This window comes from Pecten maximus, chromosome 5, assembly GCF_902652985.1.
Source record: "Pecten maximus chromosome 5, xPecMax1.1, whole genome shotgun sequence".
NCBI classification, from domain to species: Eukaryota; Metazoa; Mollusca; class Bivalvia; order Pectinida; family Pectinidae; genus Pecten; species Pecten maximus.
In genome coordinates, this window is record NC_047019.1 from 1,722,437 (window position 1) to 1,743,140 (window position 20,704).

Here is a 20,704-nt window from a genome sequence, read left to right on the forward strand (position 1 = left end):
GGCGACAAAGGAACCAATAGGTGTTACTAGGGAGGTGACAAAGGAACCACTAGGTGTTACTAGGGAGGCGACAAAGGAACCAATAGGTGTTACTAGGGAGGTGACAAAGGAACCACTAGGTGTTACTAGGGAGGTGACAAAGGAACCACTAGGTGTTACTAGGGATGTGACAAAGGAACCACTAGGTGATACTAGAGAGGTGACAAAGGAACCACTAGGTGTTACTAGGGGGGTGACAAAGGAACCACTAGGTGTTACTAGGGAGGAGGTGACAAAGGAACCACTAGGTGTTACTAGGGGGGAGGTGACAAAGGAACCACTAGGTGTTACTAGGGGGGAGGTGACAAAGGAACCACTAGGTGTTACTAGGGGGGAGGTGACAAAGGAACCACTAGGTGTTACTAGGCAGGTGACAAAGGAACCACTAGGTGTTACTAGGGAGGCGACAAAGGAACCACTAGGTGTTACTACGTGGGTGACAATTGAACCACTAGGTGTTACTAGGGAGGCAACAAAGGAACCACTGGGTGTTACTAGGGAGGTGACAAATTAAAGGAATCACTGGGTATCACTATTAAAGTGACAAAGGAACCACTAGGTGTTACTAGGGAGGTGACAAATTAAAGGAATCACTGGATATCACTATTAAAGTGACAAAGAAACCACTAGGTGTTACTAGGGAGGTGACAAAGGAACCACTAGGTGTTACTAGGGAGGTGACAAAGGAACCACTAGGCGTTACTAGGGAGGCGACAAAGGAACCACTAGGTGTTACTAGGGAGGCGACAAAGGAACCACTAGGTGTTACTACGTGGGTGACAATTGAACCACTAGGTGTTACTAGGGAGGCAACAAAGGAACCACTGGGTGTTACTAGGGAGGCGACAAAGGAACCACTAGGTGTTACTAGGGGGGAGGTGACAAAGGAACCACTAGGTGTTACTAGGGGGGAGGTGACAAAGGAACCACCAGGTGTTACTAGGGATGTGACAAAGGAACCACTAGGTGTTACTAGGGAGGCGACAAAGGAACCACTAGGTGTTACTAGGGAGGTGACAAAGGAACCACTAGGTGTTACTAGGCAGGTGACAAAGGAACCACTAGGTGTTACTAGGGGGGAGGTGACAAAGGAACCACTAGGTGTTACTAGGGAGGTGACAAAGGAACCACTAGGTGTTACTAGGGAGGCGACAAAGGAACCACTAGGTGTTACTAGGGAGGTGACAAAGGAACCACTAGGTGTTACTAGGGAGGCGACAAAGGAACCAATAGGTGTTACTAGGGAGGTGACAAAGGAACCACTAGGTGTTACTAGGGAGGTGACAAAGGAACCACTAGGTGTTACTAGGGATGTGACAAAGGAACCACTAGGTGTTACTAGGCAGGTGACAAAGGAACCACTAGGTGTTACTAGGGAGGTGACAAAGGAACCACTAGGTGTTACTAGGGATGTGACAAAGGAACCACTAGGTGTTACTAGGCAGGTGACAAAGGAACCACTAGGTGTTACTAGGGAGGTGACAAAGGAACCACTAGGTGTTACTAGGGATGTGACAAAGGAACCACTATGTGTTACTAGGCAGGTGACAAAGGAACCACTAGGTGTTACTAGGGAGGTGACAAAGGAACCACTAGGTGTTACTAGGGAGGTGACAAAGGAACCACTAGGTGTTACTAGGGAGGTGACAAAGGAACCACTAGGTGTTACTAGGGAGGTGACAAAGGAACCACTAGGTGTTACTAGGGAGGTGACAAAGGAACCACTAGGTGTTTAGTAGGGAGGTGACAAAGGAACCAATAGGTGTTACTAGAGAGGTGACAAAGGAACCACTAGGTGTTACTAGAGAGGTGACAAAGGAACCACTAGGTGTTACTAGGGAGGTGACAAAGGAACCACTAGGTGTTACTAGGCAGGTGACAAAGGAACCACTAGGTGTTACTAGGGAGGCGACAAAGGAACCAATAGGTGTTACTAGGGAGGTGACAAAGGAACCACTAGGTGTTACTAGGGAGGCGACAAAGGAACCAATAGGTGTTACTAGGGAGGTGACAAAGGAACCACTAGGTGTTACTAGGGAGGTGACAAAGGAACCACTAGGTGTTACTAGGGATGTGACAAAGGAACCACTAGGTGATACTAGAGAGGTGACAAAGGAACCACTAGGTGTTACTAGGGGGGTGACAAAGGAACCACTAGGTGTTACTAGGGAGGTGACAAAGGAACCACTAGGTGATACTAGAGAGGCGACAAAGGAACCACTAGGTGTTACTAGGGAGGTGACAAAGGAACCACTAGGTGTTACTAGGGAGGCGACAAAGGAACCACTAGGTGTTACTAGGGAGGTGACAAAGGAACCACTAGGTGTTACTAGGCAGGTGACAAAGGAACCACTAGGTATTATTAGGTAGGTGACAAAGGAACCACTAGGTGTTACTAGGGAGGTGACAAAGGAACCACTAGGTGTTACTAGGGAGGTGACAAAGGAACCACTAGGTGTTACTAGGGAGGTGACAAAGGAACCACTAGGTGTTACTAGGGAGGTGACAAAGGAACCACTAGGTGTTACTAGGGAGGCGACAAAGGAACCGCTAGGTGTTACTAGGGAGGTGACAAAGGAACCACTAGGTGTTACTAGGGGGGAGGTGACAAAGGAACCACTAGGTGTTACTAGGGAGGTGACAAAGGAACCACTAGGTGTTAATAGGGAGGTGACAAAGGAACCACTAGGTGTTACTAGGGAGGCGACAAAGGAACCACTAGGTGTTACTAGGGTGGTGACAAAGGAACCACTAGACGTTACTAGAGAGGTGACAAAGGAACCACTAGACGTTAATATTTCCTACTTTCCCTGGTCTCCATTAACCTGCGTTATAACATAATGGCCAACTTTAGTACACGGTATGAATATTGTATCGGTACGAATGAAAACGTCCCAACACAACACGTACCGCCTTACAATTTAAAGCATTCTAACACGAAATCAATTATTTAAAATTTCTTGTTACGTCACTCGCTATTTTTATTATCAACGACGGGTAAGTTCTAAAAAATATCAATATGCATAAATATTGGAAACTGTTAAGTTCCTAATTAGAAAACAAACAAATGTTCCATTAACACCAGTAGAATAGGTTATATTTACACGGCAAAGGACTGTCATAGTTTTTGTTGTGTCTCTCGGCAAGAGGAGATGTTATAATTGTTTTGCGCTCTCGATAGAGAGAGTATTCCTTGTGATCTCGATAGAGGGAGGATTCCCTGTGTTCTCGATAGTGAGAGTACCCCTTGTGTTCTCGATAGCAAGAATTGTCCTTGTGTTCTCGATAGTAAGAGTCTTCCTTGTGTTCTCGATAGTAAGAAGTGTCCTTGTGTTCTCGATAGTGAGAGTATTCCTTGTGTTCTCGATAGTGAGAATATTTCTTGTGTTCTCGATAGTTAGAATTGTCCTTGTGTTCTCGATAGTGAGAGTACCCCTTGTGTTCTCGATAGTGAGAGTACCCCTTGTGTTCTCGATAGCAAGAATTGTCCTTGTGTTCTCGATAGTAAGAGTCTTCCTTGTGTTCTCGATAGTAAGAAGTGTCCTTGTGTTCTCGATAGTGAGAGTATTCCTTGTGATCTCGATAGTGAGAGTATTCCTTGTGTTCTCGATAGTGAGAGTACCCCTTGTGTTCTCGATAGCAAGAATTGTCCTTGTGTTCTCGATAGTAAGAGTCTTCCTTGTGTTCTCGATAGTAAGAAGTGTCCTTGTGTTCTCGATAGTGAGAGTACCCCTTGTGTTCTCGATAGTGAGAATATTTCTTGTGTTCTCGATAGTGAGAATATTTCTTGTGTTCTCGATAGTGAGAATATTTCTTGTGTTCTCGATAGTGAGAATATTTCTTGTGTTCTCGATAGTTAGAATTGTCCTTGTGTTCTCGATAGTGAGAGAACCCCTTGTGTTCTCGATAGTGAGAATATTTCTTGTGTTCTCGATAGTGAGAATATTTCTTGTGTTCTCGATAGTGAGAATTGTCCTTGTGTTCTCGATAGTGAGAGTACCCCTTGTGTTCTCGATAGTGAGAATATTTCTTGTGTTCTCGATAGTGAGAATATTTCTTGTGTTCTCGATAGTTAGAATTGTCCTTGTGTTCTCGATAGTGAGAATTGTCCTTGTGTTCTCGATAGTGAGAGTATTCCTTGTGTTCTCGACGTTGTTGGTATTTATTTTTGTCTGTCAGACTTCCTTTTGACCTCGACATTTTCAAAAGCTGCTTTGTTTTACCAGAACTACAATGACTCCGACCCTTCATTGTATTTCGATTGTCTCTGATTTCAGTGAGGTGTTTTCTCGCTTTTGATGGGAACCATGGTGATAAGTGTGTTGTCTACGTTTTTGTAGAAGGACATTGATGATGCTACGAGAACGTTATAACATTTACTACTAGACAATCGCACATAGAAATTATCATTTAATCACTTTACGGAATTTGAAATATATCTTTACTATTTAAAATGAACATTTTAAACTGTGTTTAATGTTCGTATATATAAAAACTATGTGATAGAATCATGGAAAGTCAAGATTGAAAATGATATGTAAAGTTTGAATATCCTGATGTCAATCATTCCAAACTAATGTGTTAACCAACCGGTATAGTTTACAAATGATATTAATGATTTGTTAATGTATTTCAACTTGTATATAAAGTTCACATTTACGGATAGTAACAGTCCTGCTTCCATAACATATATTAACCTGGCGGAGTTACAGTATTCTGGGGCCCTTACCGAATATCATGATCTCCCTGATGAATGCTGAAAATTAACAATTACATTATGCTTTTTGTGAAAATATTCTTTTAAATAATAGGATTCTAGTCCAGTATGAAATTCCACGTGTTCGATAGGCTTGACCATGACAGTCGATTTGGTCAGTTGTCTCTACCCCGAATCTAGATTTGATTTGTATGACGGATGATGAAACAGAATATACCCCTGGACCACATGGTCTTACCTGTGTGGTGTTCAGCCTGTACGTCTTCATGAGTCCCCATATAAATAGATATAATTTTTTATATTTTGTCCTCGTTTTAGAGATCCTGAGTTTGAATCATTGGTTCGTGATGATGTCGTCGGTATTCTGTGTTGTAAGGATGTGCCTTAAAAGGACCGGTGATGTCCATGAAGCAGAAAGCAGAACCCCCCCGGGAACACCAGTTTGCAATATAATTACGATCAGATTTTCATTGTCCACTCCGTAAACTCCGTATGAACATCTGACAACATCCCACAGTTTACGGAGTGGATAATGAACATCTTATTTTAATAAGATCGACCAGGTCGTAGCATCATCCTTGATAGTTTTTTTATGGTCTCCATGTGATTAAAAACAATTGATTTTTTTGCTGATCAATTTTGAGTTGATAATTATGACGTTTTGCTCTTTAATGAGGAAACCCGTATGAAAATATGTTTGTAGTTTCTGCTTAATAAAGCGTTAAATTCAGTACTCACGATAAATACCTTTAGTTTATAAAAGGATACAAAGGGTAAAAAAGTCATCAGAGGTTATGGAATATCGACTTGGCTACAGATCAACTGTGATCGACTAATTAACGTACAGACGCCCGAGGAACAAACCATTTGTAATCATAATTTAACCAACACATAGAACATTGGCTGTCTGTATCCTTATGTTCCCATGTTGATCAGGATTCTGTGGGTTTTGTTTGTTCTCTTAGGCGCCGAATGCAAAAATATACCCCGATTTGACCTTTCAGGCACCGTTGTTACGAAAAGATGTCCACATGTGGTCTTAACGTTTATTAATGTCATCAAACGCCACTTCCTCTAATTATACTAACGCGAGGGAGCCGAAATGTGGTTGACTTACATTGCTATAATATTGTATGATGTGATAAAGTACAGTAAACATACTGTCTAAGAACACGGATTCAATGGCACATTACAACAAGACTGGACAATTTTAGTGTTCATTTGTGAATGGTTGAGTGAGAATCTTACAATGTACAGTTCGACTTATTACTATTCATATATTTGTGAGTCATTGGCCTGGTTTAATATACTAAAAGTTCTATACTGGATTAATCAACTCATTTACCCATTACTACAGTTGGTGTTCTCGCCTGCTGTTATTTATATTGGTTTCACACTCACATCTCTGGATAATGGACAAACGACGTGAATGAAATGGATATCGAAATACCGGAAGTGAGAGATGGTACAGTAAAATACAAACCTGCTGACGTGATACGGATTCTTAAGCCGGAGAACATGGGTCTTCAGCATAGTTTATAGTCTGTTAATTTCCGTCTGTTAAACTGTTGTGTAGCTTCACCAGTGATTTCCTCTCATATTCTACGTGAAAATTTTATATAATACATCACCACTCAGACTCAGTCAAGAGGAAACCATTCCGTATTCGTGATCAGAGACAAAAATCCAGTTTTAAAATGGATTACATATCTGAATTATTATTTTGTGTCTGTACAATTAAGCAGAGTCACGACCAGATATGATAATCAACACGGTGAAAACAGTTAAATAGTACAAACCAGCCGAAATAACACGTGAAAACAGTGTAAATAAAGTGTGTAAGTAACTGTACCCCCATAAAATAAATATATCAGGATGAAAAACGAGTTGTCAAATCTCTAATTCAAATCTGGGTCAAGTCACGTTCTCAAAAAGAGAACAAGGGTATTGAAAACGGAGCCACTAGACAACAATCACCGGACACGTCTGTCTCCATATCGAACAAGGAAATAGGCTCCAATGAGGTCATGATGTCGACCTGACCAAATTCCCATTATCTTCATCAACTGTTAAAAAAATATAAGCATTTCTAAGATAACGATATCATCACTACGTTCTGTTGAATAACCCCGAATATTTTACAGTACTTGGGAATGTTTTCTGGACGTCAGGCGAAATCTTAGTATATATGGTCTATATTCTTATGGACAATCTGATTGGTCAATACTTGAACAAGGCAATCATAATCCCTGTGCGGCTTTTCATATAGACACACCTTGAGGACATACTCGATAATTACACAACACCATGTCGACACTCTGTCCTTGCCTTTTTCTTTTCCTTGGAAAAATCAATATTTTTAAATAGAATTTTGATCGATACTCTGCAGTAATTCATAAACTGATCAATAAATAAAGACCAGGAATAAAGATCTAAACAAGTATAATGTAAAATCAATCGAACCAATATCAATACTATAAGTATATGTCATTATTGAGAATTCCCCAGGTTCGATTTTATTTTTGATGTGTTCTATTTTAGGTTCGTTCAGCTGGCGCGAGCTATGTATGACGTATCTCCTTAAATATGTAAAGAATCAGGTATACCACGCACTGGTCAGATCTGATCACGTCTTGACGACTTCATCTTGCTTCATTTTCTCAGTTGTATTCCCTGTCGGTAATAAAATGATGTTAGTTGTTACCCCCGTGATTACGTCATTAATTGATACCAACAGGACCAGATCAAGGGTCACTGTATAGTAGCACTTAATGTCCGGTACCAGCCACATCAACATGACATCTCTCTGGTCCATTAAACTGACATTTGAATGTCAGGTCACAGGGACATTGACATCTCTCTGGTCCATTATACTGACACTGGAATGTCAGGTCACAGGGACATTGATATGACATCTCTCTGGTCCATTATACTGACACTGGAATGTCAGGTCCCAGGGACATTGACATCTCTCTGGTCCATTATACTGACACTGGAATGTCAGGTCCCAGGGACATTGACATCTCTCTGGTCCATTATACTGACACTGGAATGTCAGGTCCCAGGGACATTGAAATCTCTCTGGTCCATTATACTGACACTGGAATGTCAGGTCCCAGGGACATTGAAATCTCTCTGGTCCATTATACTGACACTGGAATGTCAGGTCCGAGGGACATTGACATGACATTTCTCTGGTCCATTATACCGACACTAGAATGTCAGGTCACAGGGACATTGACATCTCTCTGGTCCATTATACTGACACTGGAATGTCAGGTCACAGGGACATTGACATCTCTCTGGTCCATTATACTGACACTGGAATGTCAGGTCCCAGGGACATTGACATGACATCTCTCTGGTCCATTATACTGACACTGGAATGTCAGGTCCCAGGGACATTGAAATATCTCTGGTCCATTATACTGACACTGGAATGTCAGGTCCCAGGGACATTGACATCTCTCTGGACCATTATACTGACACTGGAATGTCAGGTCCCAGGGACATTGAAATCTCTCTGGTCCATTATACTGACACTGGAATGTCAGGTCCCAGGGACATTGAAATCTCTCTGGTCCATTATACTGACACTGGAATGTCAGGTCCCAGGGACATTGAAATCTCTCTGGTCCATTATACTGACACTGGAATGTCAGGTCCGAGTGACATTGACATGACATTTCTCTGGTCCATTATACTGACACTGGAATGTCAGGTCCCAGGGACATTGACATGACATCTATCTGGTCCATTATACTGACACTAGAATGTCAGGTCCGAGTGACATTGACATGACATTTCTCTGGTCCATTATACTGACACTGGAATGTCAGGTCCGAGTGACATTGACATCTCTCTGGTCCATTATACTGACACTGGAATGTCAGGTCCCAGGGACATTGACATCTCTCTGGTCCATTATACTGACACTGGAATGTCAGGTCCCAGGGACATTGATATGACATCTCTCTGGTCCATTATACTGACACTGGAATGTCAGGTCCCAGGGACATTGAAATCTCTCTGGTCCATTATACTGACACTGGAATGTCAGGTCCCAGGGACATTGACATCTCTCTGGTCCATTATACTGACACTGGAATGTCAGGTCCCAGGGACAGTGACATGACATCTCTCTGGACCATTATACTGACACTGGAATGTCAGGTCCCAGGGACATTGATATGACATCTCTCTGGTCCATTATACTGACACTGGAATGTCAGGTCCCAGGGACATTGAAATCTCTCTGGTCCATTATACTGACACTAGAATGTCAGGTCCCAGGGACATTGAAATCTCTCTGGTCCATTATACTGACACTGGAATGTCAGGTCCCAGGGACATTGAAATCTCTCTGGTCCATTATACTGACACTGGAATGTCAGTCACTTTAACTCTAAGGCATGCTGTCTTTACAACTTTACAATAAAATAGGTATGGTTGGATTCAACATTCAATTCTCCGTGAATAAATGTTTAATGAAAGGTACTGCTGGTGTAATACAAGAAAGAGACAGACATTGAAGGGTTTGTTTGATTGTTTGTTTGATTTTTTTTAACGTCCTATTAACAGCCAGGGTCATTTAAGGACGTGCCAGGTTTTGGAGGTGGAGGAAAGCCGGAGTACCCGGAGAAAAACCACCGGCCTACGATCAGTACCTGGCAACTGCCTCACGTAGGTTTCGAACTCGCAACCCAGTGGTGGAGGGCTAGTGTTAAAGTGTCGGGACACCTTAACCACTCGGCCACCGCGACATTGAAGGGAGAAGCTAACTGTCCTACTTCATTGTTATATGTTCCATCATTTTACATCCGGGGCTACGGAAGAGAAAACGAGGTGTGACGTCATTAATGACACTGGCCTAGCATGCTTTTCATTGAACTTCTGTTACCATGTTTGGAAGGAATTTAATCTCGAAGAAATATCGATAACTTCAAAGAATAACACAAAAGTTGGGTTGACTAAACTTGTTTCTCTGTAGGGAATTCTGTAGGGAATTAAGCGATTGTTTTTCTCATACAAAACTGCTCCATCCATCACTAGTGTTTCCGGTATAATGAGTACTGTGGTATCACGGGGGGCTAGTAGGTAGTTTTATGTAGAGTCAGGGCACTTAAACAGGCTTACCGGTGTTAGAATGCTGAAGATAGAAATTATTTCTCTATAAATAGCTACTTTGTTAGATACAATTACATCTGTTGAAGTTTCGCACTTAACAGCTATGTAATTAGTTTGTATTGATGAGGGAACGCACAATGGAACGTAATTATGACCATATATGGTAACAGTAGGCACCATCCCAGGTAACCAAATATTTACATCCTGTATTAAAAGTTAATTATGGACCTCTGGTGAGGTCAATATGGTGTTTTACCATCCTGGTATCAACCGGAGGCCAAGTCCGAGGTCAGCATATCAGATTCTGTCAGGTTGGTATCACACAATTTTGACGGAGTCAAAAATCCTTAATCTATATACGATATGGAAGTTGTTTGTAAAAGGTTAAACATTGCATTATGGATTTGTCTTGTATAACAGGTTTACACTGGGACATTGTGACGTCACAAAGATTATGACGTCATAAACGCAATGTTAAACAACAGGCTAATATTTAACAGGTCATTCTCTCATCCCTATCGGCATCATACTGGTCTGTCCAGGTAAATACACCCATGCTTGCTGTGTGTGTATTACCTCGCTTCCGGTGTAGGATAGCCACGCGCGCGCAATGATACAAAAGTAGGTCGCCGAACCGAAAGTAGATCTACATGATTTAAACATTTCAACAATACATGGAATTAAGATATGTAATCAGATAATATTTTTTTTATTTATGATATAAATTATGTAAAAAAACACACGTTCTTTTATTGTTTTTATTAATAAAACATGGAACTATATTTTCACGCGAAAGGACACACTAGCTTGGCCGACATCAAGTGATTTGGCTTCGCTTGCAATGACAGGGCTGCTGAAACAACGTTAGACTGTGGAAATGAATGGTTTCCTTCGTTTTTAGAACAGCAAACGACGTTTGCATATATGGGGTATGGTAAATCGATTGGCGCTGTTCTTTTTTTATTATATGCAGTAGAAAAAAAGTTTGGATTGAGAAAAAATGGCGTCTATCTGAGAAAGCTATCGACAGATAGTGCCTATCTTTGCATATTTTAGGTTGGGGAATGAGAGAAAAATACTCAATCATATGTGGTTCATGTAGGATAGGGATATTCCACCCTCTGGGTCACAAAATGTGGTGGAATATCCCTATCCTACATGACCACATATGATAGAGTCTTATATTATTATACAACTTAGTTAAGGTTAAATAATACAAGGAATTGTTAACCTTCGAAAGAAAGGCAATATTTCCCGAGGGTCGAGGGAATGACACCTCCGAGGGTCGAGGGAATGACACCTCCGAGGGTCGAGGGAACAACATGCCCGAGGGTCGAGGGAATAACATACCCGAGGGTCGAGGGAATAACATACCCGAGGGTCGAGTAACACCTCCGAGGGTCGAGGGAATAACATACCCGAGGGTCGAGGGAATAACATACCCGAGGGTCGAGGGAATAACATACCCGAGGGTCGAGTAACACCTCCGAGGGTCGAGGGAATAACATACCCGAGGGTCGAGGGAATAACATACCCGAGGGTCGAGGGTATAACATACCCGAGGGTCGAGGGAATAACATACCCGAGGGTCAAGGAAATGACACCTCCGAGGGTCGAGGGTATAAAATACCCGAGGGTCGAGGGAATAACATACCCGAGGGTCGAGGGAACAACATACCCGAGGGTCGAGGGTATAACATACCCGAGTGTCAAGGAAATGACACCTCCGAGGGTCGAGGGAATAACATACCCGAGGGTCGAGGGGACAACATACCCGAGGGTCGAGGGGACAACATACCCGAGGGTCGAGGGTATAACATACCCGCGGGTCGAGGGAATAACATACCCGAGGGTCGAGGGTATAACATACCCGAGGGTCGAGTACATACCCGAGGGTCGAGGGAATAACATACCCGAGGGTCGAGGGAACAACATACCCGAGGGTCGAGGGAATAACATACCCGAGGGTCGAGGGTATAACATACCCGAGGGTCGAGTAACACCTCCGAGGGTCGAGGGAACAACATACCCGAAGGTCGAGGGAATAACATACCCGAGGGTCGAGGGTATAACATACCCGAGGGTCGAGTACATACCCGAGGGTCGAGGGAATAACATACCCGAGGGTCGAGGGAACAACATACCCGAGGGTCGAGGGGACAACATACCCGAGGGTCGAGGGAACAACATAACCGAGGGTCGAGGGGACAACATACCCGAGGGTCGAGTACATACCCGAGGGTCGAGGGAACAACATACCCGAGGGTCGAGTACATACCCGAGGGTCGAGGGAATAACATACCCGAGGGTCGAGGGAATAACATACCCGAGGGTCGAGGGTATAACATACCCGAGGGTCGAGGGAATAACATACCCGAGGGTCGAGGGTATAACATACCCGAGGGTCGAGGGAATAACATACCCGAGGGTCGAGGGAACAACATACCCGAGGGTCGAGGGAATAACATACCCGAGGGTCGAGTACATACCCAAAGGTCGAGGGTATAACATACCCGAGGGTCGAGGGTATAACATACCCGCGGGTCGAGTACATACCCGAGGGTCGAGGGGACAACATACCCGAGGGTCGAGGGTATAACATACCCGAGGGTCGAGGGAATAACATACCCGAGGGTCGAGGGGACAACATACCCGAGGGTCGAGGGGACAACATACCCGAGGGTCGACGGGGACAACATACCCGAGGGTCGAGGGAATAACATACCCGAGGGTCGAGGGTATAACATACCCGAGGGTCGAGGGGACAACATACCCGAGGGTCGACGGGGACAACATACCCGAGGGTCGAGGGAATAACATACCCGAGGGTCGAGGGAATAACATACCCGAGGGTCGAGGGAACAACATACCCGAGGGTCGACGGGGACAACATACCCGAGGGTCGAGTACATACCCGAGGGTCGAGGGAACAACATACCCGAGGGTCGAGTACATACCCGAGGGTCGAGGGAATAACATACCCGAGGGTCGAGGGAATAACATACCCGAGGGTCGAGGGTATAACAACTTCCGAAGGTTAACACATCCTTGTATTAACCTATATTAAGGTTATTTATTATGAAGTCCCACAAACGGAGTGGAAGTCTTGGTTGGTGTTACTGATCTCTCCATTGATGTCTATCGCGTCATCATCGTGTTGACCATGTATCACACTGATTGTTAATTTGTTAATGTACGGAATAATTCATAACGATTGTCCTCACTTGAAACATCAGATACCATGTACACTGTCCGTGTATATCTGTTTTGGCATCTCTGCCATTGCTATCTGCCAGGCGTGCCGCTGAGGGCCAGTATAAACGACCTCTATGTCATCACAGTAACATACTGTTAACGACTGATAGTGAAGCACCAATTGCTATAAGTGTTATTGTTCTGTCATGTCCAGGAATATTGACATTACACCTCTTCTGGTCTATGATATCGACACCGGTTTACAGTTTAACACAACCAGGCATCAGTTGTGTGTGTACTGGATTTGACAAGGGTTGAGAAAAACCTTACTATCTTACTAACGGAATTAACATATAACACCGATCGGGTATTACTGTATTTGGTGATGTTTTACTTTGCTATCAACAATTGTCTGTCCACCTTTTAGTATGTCCTCATGTTATATGGCGCTGTGGTGTGTGTTTTCCCTTTTCGTTGGTATCTATGAACTATACTTCTGCAGAAATAAGGCCAATATTTCTTGTACCGGGTCAGCGTCGAATGGCGTGTAGTCTTCCAGGCGAGTGACTGATCTCGACTGCTCTTACAAATACCCTGCAATTTCAACAAACATTTTAAAACAATAGTTGCCGAGGGTGGACCACCGGATGACTTCATTGTCCATAACTTATTACGGAAAGTCTCGGATATGCTCAAAAGTGTATCCCTTGTGTATGAATATCCATCTCTGCCATCAGGATTTTACTGGTAATTTACTGATGATGATGATGTGTACACAGGGAGGGTTTGTATAGGTTTATTGAGTCATTTGATCTGCTATATCTGTCTTGTAGCACACGATATCATCTATAGGACAAACAAAGTAAATTAACATTTATATAATTCGATGTAGGGATTAAGTTTAAACACATATTGACCTGTCTTTATGTAAATATAAATTCCTTTTCATAAAGTGCTTCATTCAGTTTCGGGGTTGACATCTCAATAACTGCAATCATTAATCAATAACGTTTCCTTGACAACAAACAAACTATATATTTGGTCGTCCCGGTGTGTTTTACCAGTAGTCGATGACGTATTATATTAAGCCTATTGTGTGTTTAACTATCTTCCCAATCAATTATGATGAATCAAAACTTCGTAACTTCCTGACATCCCCGCAATATATAAAAGGTAGGCTATTGAATAATTTTAAATTGATAAACTAGTGAGAACCCGGACGGCGTACTTAGATAATATACAGAAACTAATGAGAACCCGGACTGATTACTGATGTTGACATGTAAAGAAAAGCTAATAGAGAGCAAAGTAAATGTCCATTGATAAAAAGTCTGTATTTGTTTCAGTATTCCGTGGAGTTGCTATGATGATTTATAAAGTGTTAGACTGACCAAATCCATTTTTTTTTATTTTCCATCTTCTCTATATTTCCGAGATTCTGGCCCGTATAACATCACTGAGGAGTCCTGTAACTGACGGGACAGCTATAGAGCTCGTATTTATTGATTCTGAGTATGTTGTAACCCACATCACACTCCCTTGGATTTCCAATTACTAGTTCAAAGTTCATTGCACTTTGGGATGTTCTTGTTGTACTTTAAGTTAATATTCTCCATGCAACAAATTACCTTCATAACGCCAACGACAGAAACCTTATTCAGCATTGCGCCATCGTATGAATAAGGTTTTGTGGGTTCAACTTTATATTCGACCTCACTGTTAGGTACATGTAACATCCACTTTAACTGTACGTTAAGTTGATATTCGACCCCGCTGATAGATAACGTCCACTTTAACTGTACGTTAAGTTGATATTCGACCCCACTGATAGATAACGTCCACTTTAACTGTACGTTAAGTTGATATTCGACCCCACTGATAGATAACGTCCACTTTAACTGTACGTTAAGCGATATTCGACCCTACTGATATACGTCCACTTTCGCCCACTGATAGATAACGTCCACTTTAACTGTACGTTAAGTTGATATTCGACCCCACTGATAGATAACGTCCACTTTAACTGTACGTTAAGTTGATATTCGACCCCACTGATAGATAACGTCCACTTTAACTGTACGTTAAGTTGATATTCGACCCCACTGATATATAACGTCCACTTTAACTGTACGTTAAGTTGATATTCGACCCCACTGATAGATAACGTCCACTTTAACTGTACGTTAAGTTGATATTCGACCTCACTGATATATAACGTCCACTTTAACTGTACGTTAAGTTGATATTCGACCCCGCTGATATATAACGTCCACTTTAACTGTACGTTAAGTTGATATTCGACCTCACTGATATATAACGTCCACTTTAACTGTACGTTAAGTTGATATTCGACCCCGCTGATAGATAACGTCCACTTTAACTGTACGTTAAGTTGATATTCCACCCCACTGATAGATAACGTCCACTTTTACTGTACGTTAAGTTGATATTCGACCCCGCTGATAGATAACGTCCACTTTAACTGTACGTTAAGTTGATATTCGACCCCACTGATAGATAACGTCCACTTTAACTGTACGTTAAGTTGATATTCGACCCCACTGATAGATAACGTCCACTTTAACTGTACGTTAAGTTGATATTCGACCTCACTGATATATAACGTCCACTTTAACTGTACGTTAAGTTGATATTCGACCCCACTGATAGATAACGTCCACTTCACCTTAAATGATTATTTCTTTTCAACACTGCATTATTTTATTACGCTCTGTCGATAAAAATATAAACTAAAGAAAAGTTTTTATTTTTCTAATTGTTTTCCATACTGATTTTAGCGTGTGATATCGGATAATGATTGCTCCCTACCAGGTCACCAGACACCACTTACTATGGACACAACTTACTGTGGACACACTTACTGTGGACACAACTTACTGTGGACACACTTACTGTGGACACAACTTACTGTGGACACAACTTACACAGCTTACTGTGGACACAACTTACACAGCTTACTGTGGACACAACTTACTGTGGACACAACTTACTGTGGACATAACTTACTGTGGACATAACTTACTGTGGATACAACTTACTGTGGACACAACTTACTGTGGACATAACTTACTATGGACACAACTTACACAGCTTACTGTGGACACACTTACTGTGGACACAGCTTACTGTGGACACAACTTACACAACTTACTGTGGACACAACTTACACAGCTTACTGTGGACACAACTTACTGTGGACATAACTTACTGTGGACACAACTTACTGTGGACACAACTTACTGTGGACACAACTTACTGTGGACATAACTTACTGTGGACATAACTTATTGTGGACATAACTTACTGTGGACATAACTTACTGTGGACACAACTTACTGTGGACACAAGTTACTGTGGACATAACTTACTGTGGACACAACTTACTGTGGACATAACTTACTGTGGACACAACTTACTGTGGACACAACTTACACAGCTTACTGTGGACACAACTTACTGTGGACACTACTTACTGTGGACACAACTTTCACAGCTTACTGTGGACACAACTTACTGTGGACACAACTTACACAGCTTACTGTGGACACAACTTACACAGCTTACTGTGGACACAACTTACTGTGGACACAACTTACTGTGGACATAACTTACTGTGGACATAACTTACTGTGGATACAACTTACTGTAGACACAACTTACTGTGGACATAACTTACTATGGACACAACTTACTGTGGACACAACTTACACAGCTTACTGTGGACACAACTTACTGTAGACACAACTTACTGTGGACACAACTTACTGTGGACACAACTTACTGTGGACATAACTTACTGTGGACATAACTTAATGTGGACATAACTTACTGTGGACATAACTTACTGTGGACACAACTTACACAGCTTACTGTGGACACAACTTACTGTGGACATAACTTACTGTGGACATAACTTACTGTGGACACACTTACTGTGGACACAACTTACTGTGGACACAACTTTCTGTGGACACAACTTACTGTGGACACAACTTTCTGTGGACACAACTTACTGTGGACACAACTTTCTGTGGACACAACTTACTGTGGACACAACTTTCTGTGGACACAACTTACTGTGGACACAACTTACTGTGGACACAACTTACTGTGGACACAACTTACTGTGGACACAACTTACTGTAGACACAACTTACTGTGGACACAACTTACTGTGGACACAACTTATTGTGGACACAACTTACTGTGGACACAACTTACTGTAGACACAACTTACTGTGGGCACAACTTACTGTGGACACAACTTACTGTAGACACAACTTACTGTGGACACAACTTACTGTAGACACAACTTACTGTGGACACAACTTACTGTGGACACAACTTACTGTGGACACAACTTACTGTGGACACTACTTACTGTGGACACAACTTTCTGTGGACATAACTTACTGTGGACATAACTTAATGTGGACATAACTTACTGTGGACATAACTTACTGTGGACACAACTTACTGTGGACACAACTTAATGTGGACATAACTTACTGTGGACATAACTTACTGTGGACACAACTTACTGTTGACACAACTTACTGTGGACACAACTTACACAGCTTACTGTGGACACAACTTACTGTGGACACAACTTACTGTGGACATAACTTACTGTGGACACAACTTACTGTGGACACAACTTTCACAGCTTACTGTGGACACAACTTACTGTGGACATAACTTACTGTGGACACAACTTACACAGCTTACTGTGGACATAACTTACTGTGGACACAACTTACTGTGGACATAACTTACTGTGGACATAACTTACTGTGGACACAACTTACTGTGGACACAACTTACACAGCTTACTGTGGACACAACTTACTGTAGACACAACTTACTGTGGACATAACTTACTGTGGACACAACTTACTGTGGACACAAATTACTGTGGACACAACTTACTGTGGACATAACTTACTGTGGACACAACTTACACAGCTTACTGTGGACACAACTTACTGTGGACATAACTTACTGTGGACACAACTTACTGTGGACACAACTTACTGTGGACACAACTTACACAGCTTACTGTGGACACAACTTACTGTGGACACAACTTACTGTAGACACAACTTACTATGGACACAACTTACTGTGGACATAACTAACTGTGGACACAACTTACTGTGGACACAACTTACTGTGGTCATAACTTACTGTGGACACAACTTACACAGCTTACTGTGGACACAACTTACTGTGGACACAACTTACTGTGGACATAACTTACTGTGGACACAACTTACTGTGGACACAACTTACTGTGGACACAACTTACTGTGGACATAACTTACTGTGGACACAACTTACTGTGGACACAACTTACTGTGGACATAACTTACTATGGACACAACTTACTGTGGACATAACTTACTGTGGACACAACTTACACAGCTTACTGTGGACACAACTTACTGTGGACACAACTTACTGTGGACATAACTTACTATGGACACAACTTACTGTGGACATAACTAACTGTGGACACAACTTACTATGGACACAACTTACTGTGGACACAACTTACTGTGGACACAACTTACTATGGACACAACTTACTGTGGACATAACTAACTGTGGACACAACTTACTGTGGACACAACTTACTGTGGACACAACTTACTGTAGACACAACTTACTGTAGACACAACTTACTGTGGACACAACTTACTGTGGACACAACTTACACAACTTACTGTGGACACAACTTACTGTGGACACAACTTACTATGGACATAACTTACTGTGGACATAACTAACTGTGGACACAACTTACTGTGGATACAACTTACTGTGGACACAACTTACACAGCTTACTGTGGACACAGCTTACTGTAGACACAACTTACTGTGGACACAACTTACTGTGGACATAACTTACTGTGGACACAACTTACTGTGGACACAACTTACTGTTGACACAACTTACTGTGGACACAACTTACTGTAGACACAACTTACTGTAGACACAACTTACTGTGGACACAACTTACTGTGGACACAACTTACACAACTTACTGTGGACATAACTTACTGTGGACACAACTTAATGTAACCAGGAGGTATTACAGTGGAGTAGTCAGCGCGACTCGGAAAATTAATTAAACTGAGTCTTATTGACGTGAGGTTGTATTGGTATGTGGAGGTAGCCATGGGCAACTGGTGTGGGAGACATCAAAGAACATTCCAGATCACAAAGATCTCAATCCATTCCTAATGCTGATATCTGAAATAGAAAGTCTATTTCAATCATTCAATTATCATCTAATTAATTTGATGGCGTACTTAAAGAAAGCATTTCATTACCTACTTAATCATTATGCGTTGGAATTGCCTTTATTTCAATAAAGTTTGTTTCGAAAAACAGAGCTCTGAAAACCTTTTACTCTATAAAAAACAAAATTTGAAACAGGCTGCCTTTACTTTAAATAAAAGTAGGCTTGGATCCACTATATTACATTTACATTAATATAAAGAGGCTTTTACGTTTTACGAAAAATTACGTTAGCTTTACCTTAACTCAAACACCTTTTCACACTGTTATTGAACTAGTCAGACATTTTGTCCTTATTACAGTTGTCATTCGTAATTATCCCTACTTTATCAAAATAAGTTCGATTTATTTTTACTTCATGGTGTCTTATAAATCATGCATTTTCTCAAAACGTCTTGAAATCTCATGTGGTTCTTTATCAGAACGTTCAGACTATTTGCTTTGTCAAAAATGTCAGGGGCCCTTTTATTTTGAGGAACCATTGAGTTTCATTATCAAAAGATGTATGAACCCCTTAATTTTAGGAACCATTGAGTTCCGACAACAAAAGGAGGGTTAACCCCTATACACGACTAGAACGGCTTGTAACACCATTTGTGTATGTACAACAATTACTGAAGGTTATAACGACCGAGTGACACCCTTGTATTGATCAATTAAATCGTTTTTCCCAGGTGGGAAGTGATTGGGGTATTAAATTATAATTTGATATCATTATCCATCAGGTGAATAGATCGTAATGTCGGAAGACAGCTGATTGTAAACGAATTCCCTTAGTTACAAATACCATGGTAACCCATTTATATACTAAAGACAAGGTGCCAGTTTGACAAAATCCTTGAATTGTAGTGAAATAGTTACATTTCGATTTTCTTGGGATATTCTGCAGTGAATGAATTTTTTCTGATATTATAACTTATCGCCAGTAATGCGCTCTTTTTGATTGTTACATTTGACGGAGGAGTCTTCCAAGATCCATATTTGTCGTAGGGGACTGACTCGACTGATGATCATGACGTCAACTGGACATACACATTTTGTTTAATAGTTAGTGTCACTAAAAATCAATAACAACTTGTTACTTGGCTGAAGCACTTTTGCCACATTATCAGTATTTATCACTACAACTGTCGTGGATGATCTACGGACACGACTCCACTGAAACAGGATATTTAACAGGCCGCTGATTCCAACGTTTTTGCTGCAATAAAATATTCATGGCACTAATGGAACAGGTCGGAGAATTTGAAATAGATTTATCGCTGGCTGCGTAGTGTATAAACCCTGACCTTGACTTCTCC

General features: G+C 41.7%; 2 protein-coding genes across 2 annotated transcripts in view; one reads left to right on the forward strand and one right to left on the reverse strand.

The window, feature by feature from the left end:
* LOC117326814 (globin C, coelomic-like) overlaps positions 1-20,704 on the forward strand; it is a 68,878-nt gene that overhangs the window by 17,543 nt on the left and 30,631 nt on the right. The gene's annotated exons all lie outside the window — the stretch shown is intronic.
* LOC117326695 (putative uncharacterized protein DDB_G0281733) lies at positions 3,115-4,239 on the reverse strand. The gene has a single exon (XM_033883417.1). It carries the CDS (start codon positions 4,237-4,239, stop codon positions 3,115-3,117), a length of 1,125 nt encoding a protein of 374 aa, XP_033739308.1.